Here is a 12,925-nt window from a genome sequence, read left to right on the forward strand (position 1 = left end):
TACCCGCCCCTAAGAATACCAGGCTGCAGGGAGCATCAGAGCTGCGGCACTGGGCTGTTTGCTCAGGCCCCTCAAACATCCTGTCCAAACAGGGCGCTGGCGGAGATGGCCCGCTCATCACCCTCCTGCCAGGTGCACACATTTTTCGGCGGCAATTCCCAAGCACAGTTCTTTAGGGCTTTAATGTCTGGGAGGTGGGGGACTGTCTAGAGGGGTCGCGACCTCTGGGCTGGCTTGTTCAGGGCACCCATTGTCCTGTGATCAAAGGAGGGTATAATCTCCAGAATTCAGGACCTTTTCATCACAGAATGCCTCTTGAATGGGCAGTACCTGCACACGACGGGAAACAGATAAACAATACAAAAGGGGCAGACAGTGAAATGTCAGTTTGCTTCCTCCCTCCCATGGTCGGGTCCTTCCCCAAGCCAACCAATGTCATCGGCATCTCCGAATGTCCTTCCAGAAATATTCCATGTACGTCCGCACATCCCTTTAAAGTGATAGATGGTGACATCTTTACAGCGCTGAGCCTTTTCTTCTTAATGCTTCATAGGACATTCAGAAATTATATCATAGAAATGCAATGAAGTTCTAATTCTTTTTAACATCTGCGTAAGAGTGGACGGATAGAACATCAGTTATTTAATCACTGCCCTCTTGGTGAGATTTGGGTTGTTTCTGGATCTTTGCTGTCACAAATTCAGTTGTGACAAGCATCCCAGTCCTGCATGTTTGAGCCCATGGGGAAGGGGAGTCTGTCAGTTTAGATTTCTGGATGGGGAAGTGCTGGGTCAGTTTTTTTTTTTTTTTACATTGCAATGCATTTTTTTTTCATTGCAGTAAGATACACATAAGAGTGGCTGTTTGAAATGTTTTGTTTTGTTTCGGTTTTGTTTAGTTTGGTTTTTGAGAGAGAGAGGGTACAAGTGAGGGAGGAGCAGAGAGAGAGAGAGAGAGAGAGAGAATTCCACAAGGGGCAGATAGAGGGAGAGGGAGAGGGGGAGAGAGAGAGAGAGAGAGAGAGAGAGAGAGAGAGAGAGAGAGAGAACCAGGGCTCACCTGAATGAAGCAGGGCTTGAGCTCACCCCAAGTGGGGCTTACACTCATGAACCCTGAGATCATGGCCTGAGCCAAACTCAAACTCAGATGCGAGCCACCTATGCACCCTGAACTAGCTTTAAGTGTGCAAATCAGTGACACGTGTACATTCACATGGTACATCATCCGTCTCCAGAACATTTTCGTCTTCCTAAACTGACATCCTGTGCCCATCCAACAGACTCCCCATCCCTCCTCCCCCAGCTCTGGTTACCTCTAGTCTACTTTCTGTCTCTCTGAATTTGCCTATTCTAGGTCCCTATGTAAGTAGAATCGTATAATATTTGTCCTTTTATGTCTGGCTAATGTCATTGTTTAGGTCACAATTTAAAAGACTCTTAGACTTTATTTTATTTATTTATTTTTTTAAAGACTCTTAGACTTTAGTCTGAGTCTTAGACTTTTGTAATCATACTACTTAAAAAAAATTTTTTTTTAAATGTTTATTTTTGAGAGAGAGAAAGACCACAAGCAGGGGAGGGGCAAAGAGAGGGAGAGAGAATCCCAAGCAGGTTCTGTGCTGTCAGCCTCGAGTCCAATGTGGGGCTCGAACCCACAAACCATGAGATCATGACCTGAGCCAAAATCAAGAGTTGGACGCTTAACCGACTGAGCCACCCAGGCACCCCGCTGTTTCCCTTTCTTGAACTTCATGTAAAAGGCAGTATGCCGTATTCTTCTGTGACTTGCTTCTTCCCCCCAAGGTCCTGTCTGAGATCCGTCCACGTTGTTGTGTGTGGTTGTAATGCATGTGCTCACATCATGTGGTCCTGTCACAGCTTATTCACCCTTTCTCCTGTGGACGGGCGCCTGGCTTGTTTCCAGTTCGGGGCTTCTGTTTGTGGGTCTCCAGGTGGAGCCCTTGGGCACCTGTTTCTCCTGGGCGTATACCTGAACGTGAGATCACTGCATCATTGGCTTTGGGTATCTTCCGCTTTAGTAGATGAAGGTGATTGTTTCCCGGAGTGGGTTTGTTCCCCCTCTGCTACTCGGGGATGTCAGAGGCAGGCTCCCTGCCAGAGTCCATGAGGCAGATGGTGGTGGAGTGTTCAGAAGCCAGGATGATGTGATGCTGGCCCATGTCACTGGAGGCCAGAAAGAGGGCCAGGCTGTAGCTGTCACGGTGGGAGATGCCCCTCCCGTCCTGTCCACAGTGCTTGCAAATAACCAGCAGGCGAGGGACACTGCACGGCCTCTTGGCCAAGAGCTCAGGCAAGGTGGCAAAGTGGCCAGAAATGAGGGAGTCCGTGAAAGCCCAGAGGAGAGCAAAAAAGTCAGGGAGAGATTGCTGAAAGCCCCATTGGCTACCTGTGCTAAAGGGATTATTGTCCTATCTGCCCCTTTATTAGTCTATTCCTTGCGTTAAAAAAAAATGTTTTTTAATGTTTATTTATTTTTGAGAGAGAGAGAGAGAGAGAGAGACAGAGACAGACAGAGTGTGATCATGGGAGGGGCAGAGAGAGGGAGACACAGAATCCGAAGCAGGCTCCAGGCTCTGAGCTGTCGGCCCAGAGCCTGACGTGGGGCTTGAACTCACGAACTGTGACATCACGACCTGAGCCCAAGTCAGAGGCTTAACCGACTGAGCTAACCGGGCACCCCAGTTCCTTTGTGTTTTAATTAATTAGTTAATTGGGGAGTAGTCCCCAAACACCTGCTGTGTGCCAGGGGTAGGGAGGAACCGATTCCTGTGCATCTGTTTTTTGCCAGACACTGAATCTTCTCACCTCCCCACCTTGTGAAGTATGGCAGGGAGAGGTTATTCGCCCATCTTACAGGCGAGGAAATGGAGGCTCAGAGGATGAGTGGCCTGCCGATGTCCCCCAGCCCATGTTCACGGTGATGGTATGGACGTGTCTGGGCCCACTGGGACCCCCGGTAGAAACTGCCACATAGAGGCGGTGCGGGCAAGGTGGACGGGCCATGGTGTGCCTTCTTTCTCCTTCCTCATTTTCCTAAGCTTGTGCCCGGGGCTGTGTATCTTAAATTCTATTTACACATCTGGAAGATCAAGGTAATCATCTGACTTCATGTTGTTGATGTAAGCTTTCCCTGACATGATATACACCAAGGGCCTGGGATACTTCATTCAGCACCAGGCCCTGGGAGCCCTGAGAGGACTCAGACCCAGTCTCGGCTCCCGAGACCCTCTCCGTCTGGTGGCTGAGACAAGCATGTCATCTGAGAGTGACATTACGGTGAAAGCATGTACCGAGTGCTGACGTGAATGAAGCCAGAGGAGGGGGCTGCTGGTCCCCCCGGGGTGGAGGTGGGTGCCAGTGGGAGCTCAGAGGGAGTCATATATGAATTGGCTGGTTAGGGATGGACAGTTGGACAGAGCAGAGAAGGGCATTCCTAACATGGACCAGCATGTGCAAAGACAAAGTGGTAAGGGGAAGCATGTGTAGCTAGGGTACAGGGTGAGAGCTGGGACATGACTCTGGGCTGTGATTGCCACACCAGGGAGGGGTGCTTCATCCCATACGTCAGTGGCCATCCAGTGGGGTCTGTGGACCACAGGTTCCCCGAGCTGACTCTGGACTGGGGAAGGCCAGGGTTAAAAGGCGGAGTAGGGTGGTGTGAAGAGGGTTGGCATAGAGGTTAGTTTAGATACAGGAGTCAGGGAGATCCTCTCTGAGGAGGTGAGAGCCCTGAAGGAGAAAAGGAAGGCAGCCCTGTAGACAGTGGGGTTGGGGCAGGGCACAGGAAAAGGGCAGAGGATTCCAGGCAGAAAGTACAGAACACGCAAAAGCCCTGGGGCAGGAATGAGCCCAGGGAGTTCAAGGAGTGGACGGAGTGGGTGAGAAAGAGGGTCAGAGAAAGGAGATGAGGTGAGGCAGTCAGCAGGGCTTAGTAAAGAAGGGATAACAGTTGGGGGCCTGTGGGTCCAGGAGAGACACAATCTGATTTGTATTTGTGAACTCATTCTGACACCCTCTGGAAAATGGCCTGGAGGAGGATACCCGTGAGAGCAGGGGCCCTGTTGAGCCAAGTGGTGGTGGCAGGGTGAGGGGCCAGGTGGCTGGACTGGGATCACTTCCGAGGTGGCCCCATGAGTGATGGAGGGACGTGAGCAAGGAGGAATTGGCCCGGGAGGGTCCTGAGGTTTCCAGGGGCCCCTCATTGACACAGGGAAGACCCGGGGAAATCGGTTGCCGAACAGATTCTAGCAGTGGGAACACCAGGGAGCATCGGTGGTGGTTCCTTAGCCAGCTGCATGTGTGTGCAAGAAACTACAGCTGGAGACAGATGTGGGGGGAGGGCATCGTGTTGGAGAAGGCACTTGAAGCTCGCAGACTGGATGAGATCAGCCAGGGCCGGGGTGGAGACGGAGAAGGGAAGAAGTAAACCCTAGAACTGGAAATTTGAACGATTGGTGCCTGGGAACTTAAAAAGAACCAGAGGGAAAGACAGAGTCTGGGGAGCTCAGAGGGGGTGGTCAAGGAAGGAGACCTGGAGGAGAGGGCCTCTGGGCCGAGCCTCAAAGCCCTGGGGTAGGGGAGGCGGGTGTGTCTTTTGGACAAGGATACAGGGGTACACATCTTGTTGGGCTTTGCCCGGCTCTGCCTCCCACATCTTGGACAGTGCCGAGCAGCACCAGGCTTGGCCCCTATACGGACTCCCCCTCCTGCTCCAAGTGGGTGGCCCTCCCAGCATAAGGGTTCATGGCCTCTGAGTTCCTTTGTCTGAAACAGGGGGAAGCTGGAGTGGGAAAGGCCAGGGGAGAATGGTGGGAAGTCTGCCAAGCACAGGCTGGAACCTGGCTTCTGATCAAGGAGGGGGCAGGAAGAGAACTCCAGTCGATCCACAGGGAAGCAGCACCCCCTCTCAGGCTGGTTCTGGTTAGATTCTCAGACAGCGCCTTCAGGATCAGCTACATCAAGCAGCCTGTGCCACAGATGTGGGGAAGCTGAGGCCTGGAGAGGGGAAGAGAAGTTAGGAAATTGAGGCTTGGGAGTTCTGGCTCGCCACCTGAGCTGTAAATAAGGCAAACGAGAGTACTCATCGAAACTGTGAGGATGAAAGTGCTTGGACCCGAGCCCAGCTCCCACTTCATTTTAGCTGCTACTGTTACTTCGATAGGGCACCCATCTCATATCAGCTGGCTAAGACCCATGGATCCACTGTAATCTCCTAATGTCAGTAAGGCAGTCTTGGAGAAGGCTTGGGGCAGTAAGAGTTCTGTCCAGCAAAAGAAAGCTGTGAACTTGAGCTGTGAAGAAAAGGGACAGGCTGCTTGGGTGGAGGGAGCTCCCCATCACCAGAAGTATTTGAGCTAGGCATGACTCCCACGTGCCCGGAGTGTAATGCGAAAGGATTAAGCACGGAATGGTGGCATCACTTTCGGTGGCCACAGAGACACCAGTGCCATTGTAGAGAAAGAAACAGGCAAGCGGAAAAGTAAGCTCATAAGTAAACGAGATTTCACATAGTGATGAATGCTACTCAAGGAGCCTTGAAAAGGAGTGACGGGGTAAGAGAGTAGCTGGGGCTGATTGGATATGCTGTCTTTGGCCATACAGGTATTTTACACTTTATTGTATTCAGGTTTTCCTTTGTACTTGTGGATTTTGTCCCCCCCCCCCCCCCGCCAGCTTTATTGAAACATAGGTGACATACAGTATTGTGTAAGTTTAAGTATACAGTGTGATGATTTGCTCTACATATGCCCTGTGAGGTGATTACAACAATAACACTAACATCCATCACTGCACATAGTTGCCATTTTTTGTTGTTGTTTACGGTGAGAACATTTTAAGATCTACTCTCATAGCAACTTTCAAGTGTACAAACACCATCCTGGGCATTAGATCACCAGAACTCAGTCATCTTATAACTGGAAGTTTGTGCCCTTTGCCCAACATCTCCCCATCTCCCCAGAGTACCCCCCTGACCCACCCAAACTACTCTGTTCCTTTGAGTTTGGCTTCTTTTGATATCACATATAAGTGAGATCATACAGCATTTATCTTTCTCTAATTTATTTCACTTAGCATAATACCTTCAGAGTCCAAACATGTTCCTGAAAATGGTAGGATTGCCTTCTTTTTTTTTTTTAATAGCTGAATAACATTCCATTACACACACACACACACACACACACACACACACACACACACACACACACACTTTCTTTCCATATCTTTCTCCATTCATCCATCAGTGGACACTTAGGTTGCTTCCGTGTCTTGACTCTTGTAAATAATGCTGCAATGAACATGGGGGTGCAGATATCTTTTTGAGATTGTGCTTTAATCTCCTTCAGATGTGTACCTGGAAGATTTTGTATATGGAGTTGCTAGACCATAGTTTTTTGTTTGTTGGTTTTGTTTTTGCGGAACCTCCATACTGTTTTCCATAGTGGCTGCACCACTTTACATTCCTACCCACAGCGCAGGAGGGTTCTCTTTTCTCCACATCCTCACCAACACTTGTTATCTTTTGCCTTTTGACATTAGCAACCCTAACAGGTGTGCGGTGACATCTCATTGCAGTTTTGATTTGTATTTCTCCGGTGATGAGTGATGTTGAGCCCCTTTTCACATACCTGTCGACTATTTATATGTCTATTTTGGTCCCTTGCCCATTTTAAAATAAAATAATTTTTTTTTTTTTGGCTATCATATGAGTTCCTTCTGTATTTTGGATATTAGCCCCTTATCAGATATGTGGTTTGCAGATATTGTCTCCCTTTCTGTAACTTGCCTTTTCATTTTATGGATTGTTTCTCTTGCTGTAGGAGCTTTTTAGTTTGATGTCATCCTACCTGTTGATTTTTTGCTTTTGTTGCTTGTGTGTTCATGTCATTACCAAAAACTCGTTGCCAAGACTAATGTCAAGAATCTTTGCCCATGTTTTCTCCTAGGACTTGTACAATTTCAGGTCTTACGTTTAAGTGTTTAATCCCTTTTGAGTTGATGTTTTAGAGGAAAACATATTTTTTTAAAAATTTATTTTAGAGAAAGAGATCAAGAGAGACAGAGTGTGGGCAGGGATGGGGAGGCTGATGGAGAGAGAGAAAATCTTAAGTAGGCTCCATGATTAGCGTGGAGCCTGACATGGGCCTTGATCCCTCCACCACAAAGTCACGACCTGAGCTGAAATCAAGAGTCAGAGGCTCAACCCAATGAACCACCCAAGCACCCTAAGCTGATTTTTGTATATGGTGTGAGGTAGGGTCCAATTTCATTCTTCTGTGGATTTTACTTCTGAAGAAGGCTCTCTTTATCCTAAAATTATTTTCTTAGGTTTCTTCTAATCCTGCCTTTGGATTTGGACTTTATTTTTGTGTGTAGTGTGAAATAGGTCCCAACATTGTATATTCAGTCCTTTCCACACTGAGTTTGAATGCCACCATTATCACATACTAAATTCCCTAATGTATATCGTTCTGTTTCTAAATTCTGTTGTTTCATTGATCTCCTCGTAACTTTAGTTATTGGAACTTTCAAGTATGCTCTTCTTTTCTTTTCAGAATTTTTCCTGGGTATTCTTAGACATTTCTTGTTTTGGATGAATCTTAGAATCTTAGCCTGACAAGTTTCATGATAAATTGTGTTGGGATTTTGGGTTGCATTGAATTTGTAGATTAAATGGAGGAGAATTGACATCTTTTAAGGTACTGAATCTTCCCACCTCCCTGTCCAGCCTCATGATATATATTTCTAATAAAATACATTGTTATATCTTTTAGACAATTAAATTTTTTTATTCATGTGGATTTAGCATGTTTATGATGGATTTATTTCTAGGTTTGTTTCTGTTTTGAATGGAATTTTTTCTACTACTTTCCTATTTAATCGTTGCTCTTGTATTAGAAAGCCACTAAACGGAGTACGTTGGTTTTGATTTTGGCTACCACATAATAATAATTATTATTAATTAGTATTCATTTGAGTACTGTGTGAGTTTTGATTCCTTTGGATTTTCTAGAAAGATGAAACCATAACATCTACAAATAATGACCATCATCTCTCTGTAAAATTTTTTTTGCTGTTTGTTTATTTTTGAGAGAGAGAGAGAGAGAGAGAGAGAGAGAGAGAGAGAGACAGACAGAGAGAGACAGAGCACAGGTGGGAGAGGGGCAGAGAGAGAAGGAGGCACAGAATCCAAGTCTGTGCTGAGCTGTCAGCACAGAGCCTGATGTAGGGATTGAACTCACGAACCGCGAGATCATGATCTGAGCCAAAGTTGGATTGAGCTGCCCATCATCTCTTTGTTTCTATTTCTACTGCCTCTTTTTTTTCTCTTGCTTTATTGTAGCTGCTAGTATCTATCTCTAAGACAATACCAATTAGAGTGTTGTAGGCATTTTTTCGTATCTCTCACTTCAGTGAGGCAGGCGTCTAATGTTGAGTTTGTTTCTGGTAGATGGTTGTTATTAAGAATTGTTTTCATTCCTCCTGGTACAGCCCTCAGGTTGTTACTGAAATTTATTTTCCCTCTTTTAAGGAACGGGACTTGAAACTTAGAAGAGTTCAATAACTTGAAATGCCCACTCAGGGGATGAAACTGATGATTCTTAGTGAGCTGTCACTCTTTTCCTGGAACCTTGCAGGCTGCTGACATCCCTTGGTACATTTATTCCTCAGCTCTGCTGGGTTCTATGACCTGCTCAAAGACATTTAGAGAGTCTTCGTAGGTTTCAGTGGTTGTGCAGCTAAGGGTTTTCATAGCAGAGAAGGACATGGAGTCTTTAGAGAGAAAAAATGCCTACACATGGTTGCACAAAGAGGTGGACCCAGGCTCAAAGTTATTCTGTGACACCCTGCTGCCCCCCAGCTTGCATGTAGGTATTCTAGATGAGCTTTGCTTTGTTTTTTAAAATTATTATTCAAGTATAATAGCATACCGTGTTATATTAGTTTCAGGTGTACAAAATATCTATTCAACAATACTGTGCATTGTTCAGAGCACCATAAATGTAGTCACCATACTATGTTATTACAACATTATCCACCGTATTCCCTATGTCATACTTTTCATCTCTGTTTATTTTGTAGCTGGAAATTTGTGACTTGTAATTCTCTTCATTATCCCACCCACCCCACCTGTCTCCCCTCTGGCAGCCACCAGTTTGTTCTCTGTATTTAAGAGTCTGTTTTCTTTGGGGTTTTTTGTTTGTTCATTTGTTGTGTGTGTGTGTGTGTGTGTGTTTACATTCCACATGTAAGTGAAATCATATGGTATTTGTCTTTCTTGGTCTGACTTATTCCACTTAGCATAATGCCCTTTAGATCCATCCATATTATTGCAAATGGCAAGATCTCATTCTTTTTTAGGGCTGAGTAATATTCCATTATATATAGATGTACATATAGGTTGCTTCCATATCTTGGCTACTATAAATAATGCTGCAATAAACAGAGGGGTGTTTCAAATTAGTGTTTTGTTTTCTTTAGGTAGATACCCAGTAGTGGAATTACTGGACCATAGGCTATTTCTATTTTTAATTTTTTAAGGAAACTCCATATTATTTTCCACAGCGGCTGTACCACTTTGCATTCCCTTTTGGGAACCCCTTTGTGTTCCCTTTTCTCCACATCCTCGCCAGTGGTTGTTATTTCTTGTGTTTTTCTAATATTGTGGTTATGATTTGCATTTGCCTTATGATTAGTGATGTTGAGCACCTTTTCATGTGTCTTTTGGCTAGATGTGATTTATCTTTGCATTTATTTTTAGATCTCAGAGCCAAATGGTTGGGTGAATTGTACTCATCTCTGGCACCTTACATGTTATTGTCTCTGTAAGACTCTCTCTTGTTTTATTTATGTATATATTCTCTTTTGGCCCTTGTCCCCATCGCCAACTTCTGCCCCACCGGAGGTAAATGTTCTCTTCTGTTTAATTTGCATGTGTGTGTTTTTAATTTATGTGCAAAAACATATTATAATTTTGTGTGCAATATTTTTAATTTGTGTAATAGATCTCATTTGGTTTTTTCCTCCCTCTCCCTCTCCCCCCCCCCAGCTCTCTGTTTTGTGTGCTTCCACGTTGCTGTGTGTGTGTCCAGCTTCATGTTGTTGGGTGTACGTCTATTCTATTATTTCTGACAGCTGTGGAGTCCTCCATGGAGCACGTCCCCAAATTCTATTCATCCACTTCTCCACTGATGAACACCTAGGCTGCCTCCAACCCCTTTCCACAAATGGTGCCAAAGCATTGCATCCTTGTAGTGAGCCTGGGGGAGGACTTTCCTGGCATGCACAGCCAGGAACAAGACCACTGGGGTCAGGACGAGGTATATACTTAATTGTGTCAGCAGTACCTCATCTCCTTCCAGACTGGCTGTGCCGGTGACCCCTTCTGTCCCCAGGGCAGGAGGGTTCCCACCTGTGCCTGGCATGCATTCCTTTTTAAAATTTTTCTAGTTTAATAGGTGTCTTACTTTTTTTTAATATTAATTTTCAGGAGATTATTATGTTTTCTCACTGGCAATTCTTTGCCAGTTTTTTTTAAAGTTTATTTATTTTGAAAGAGAGAGAGAGAGCACACACGCACATGAGCAGGGGAAGGGCAGAGAAAGAGGGAGCGAGAGAAAATCGCAAGCAGGCTTTGTACTGTCAGTGCAGAGCCTGATGTGGGGCTTGATCTCATGAACCATGAGATAGTGACCTGAGCTGAAATCAAGAGTTAGACACTTAATCAGCTGAGCCACCCAGACGTCCTGCCAGTTTTAGACATTCCAGAAATGCCTCCTAACCTGTCAGCAGTCTCTTCTATTTGTCTATGGGGTTCTTTTTTATACAGTTTGAATTTGGGGGTGGGCAAATTCATCTGTTTTTTTAAGCTGTGGTCTGTGCCTTTCAGTTTTAACACATTCCCCTACCTCTGCCTCCTCCTTCTCTCCCCAGGCACAAATATTTCCCCCACGAACTTTCCTGGACGAGTTTTAAACTTCCCTCACTGCTGCTGTTGCTTCTTATGCCTTGTCTTGTCTTGGTGTCGTAGGTCAAGTTCCTTAGAAGCAGAGCCTGACTTGAGGGTTTTGTGCGTGTGGTGGTTCATTTGGAGAAGCTGCCTGGGGAGGGGGCAGGGAAGGAGCTGACCAATGTTCTCCATCCCACAGGAAGCTCCACAGGGCTGTCCCCTTAGAGGCAGGGCTGGGCTTTTGTACCCCCACTCATCCCGTATTGGCCATACTTCCCCGCCTCCTCCCCCGTGGGGTTGACTTAACCTCGCAGGCAGCTCTCCGAAGAAGGTCGTCCTTGTGGGCTGGGGGTGAGTGAGTCTCCGGCCCAGTAACGGGGGTCTGTACAGCACCAGCAACATCTACCTGCTTGCTGGCCCTGAGAGACCTTGGAACCAGATGCCTCCTCCACAGTAGTGACTCTGCCTATGTTGCCACCCACAGTCTCCACGAAGGATCTGATCGAGACGTGCTGTGCAGCCGGACAGCAGTGGGCCATCGACAACGACGAGTGCCTGGAAATCCCCGAGAGTGGCGCTGAGGGTGACACCTGCAGGTAGGGGTGGGCACGCTGGAGCAGGAAGAGCTGCCCATTCGCCTTTTCCAGATCCCTGCCTGCTTTGGCCCCCGGGGCCCCGGCAGTGCAAGGTGAGCACGAGTCTCACCTGTCTCCAGGTGTACAGGGGCAGTTGGGTTGTGGCTGCTGTGAGCCTGCTAGCTGGCTTTCTCCAGGTGTGGAGAGCCCAAGCCTGGCTGCAGGAGTAAGCTAAGCACGTACTTTTGTAGCTGGACTGATGAGCAGAGTAAAAAGATCCTACAATTTGGAGCAAGTGTTAAAGAACCACTATCATCCAGGAACGGTTGGGTGCCTCACTCGCTGTATGTTGCCCTTGCTGCTGGGGCAGTGCTTGGCCCACACGGGCTTTTCGTCCTTGGCTTTGAGCTGGGAGCCTTCAGCCCTCTTTCTTTCCCCACTCTGCTACCCTGGGGTCTCCAAAAGGCTGGCCTCTCACTGTCCTCTGCTGCCTGTGTTGATTGTTTCTTCTGACTCGTATTGTCTGCAAAGGAAGAATTTATACCCTTGCCCCTTCGGTGCCAGGCCCCGAAGACGTCTCGGCCGGCCATTCACCTCCTTTTCCCCAAGGATGCCTTCTTTTCCAACCTACTGTTTTTCTAGACAATGAGGGCAAGGTTCAGAGAGGTGGTATGACTTACCCAAAGCCACACGGCTCCCCAGGAGCACGGCCAGGGTTAGACCCCCTGTCACTTAATGTCTGGACCACTGTGCGCCCTTTGGAAACATTTAAGTTCTAGCCTTGTCTCTTTCCTTTACCTTCTGTCATTGCGCCAGTTCAGGAGCTACTTAGGAGTTAGAGAATGTTATCATTCAGGAGTTTTGAGCTTAGGGGCCCTGAGAGTGTGCTTGTGTTGCCTTGTGATGGGAAACTCACTCCTTCATAGATAGACAGTCCCATCACTGAACAGCTCCCACTGCGACATGCCCTTTCCCAAGTGAGGCTGAACCCCACCTCCCTGTGAGCCCCCCTATTAGTGTGCTGGCTCATCAACTACCTCTGCCCGGGGTAGCCCTATAGACCCTGGGAGGCATGGCCAGGGAGCCTGGAGGCTACTCTCTTCTGGGCTGAGCTGCCCTCTGCTTCCTGGGGTTGAGTCCCCCTGTCTTTCTCAGCCCTGTGGGGACCTCAGGATGCTGACCCCCTCCCACATTGGTCAGGAATAGACAGCATGGAGTCTGGTGGGCTCCAGGCCCCGAGTGTTCCTGGTTAAGCTCAGAAATAGAACGCGTGTTCTTGGGTGGGGCATGGGCTAGCTTTGCTGATGCCCCTGCCACCAGCATTGGTCTTGCTTGCAGTGGGTCTTGGGAGGGGCTTCCTTCTCTGAGCCTCAGTTTCCTCC

The 12,925-nt window shown here is 47.3% G+C and overlaps 1 protein-coding gene across 2 annotated transcripts in view; it reads left to right on the forward strand.

Annotated features, from left to right (window-relative positions):
- FBLN2 (fibulin 2) overlaps positions 1 to 12,925 on the forward strand; it is an 89,820-nt gene that overhangs the window by 47,767 nt on the left and 29,128 nt on the right. For both annotated transcript variants that reach the window (XM_025921523.2, XM_025921531.2), the window contains exon 3: positions 11,453 to 11,564. In XM_025921523.2, coding sequence (XP_025777308.2) covers positions 11,453 to 11,564 — 112 coding nt within the window. The remainder of the gene's footprint in view (positions 1 to 11,452; positions 11,565 to 12,925) is intronic.

Source organism: Puma concolor, chromosome A2 (assembly GCF_028749965.1).
Source record: "Puma concolor isolate L17-30 chromosome A2, mPumCon1.1.hap2, whole genome shotgun sequence".
Lineage (NCBI taxonomy): Eukaryota > Metazoa > Chordata > Mammalia > Carnivora > Felidae > Puma > Puma concolor.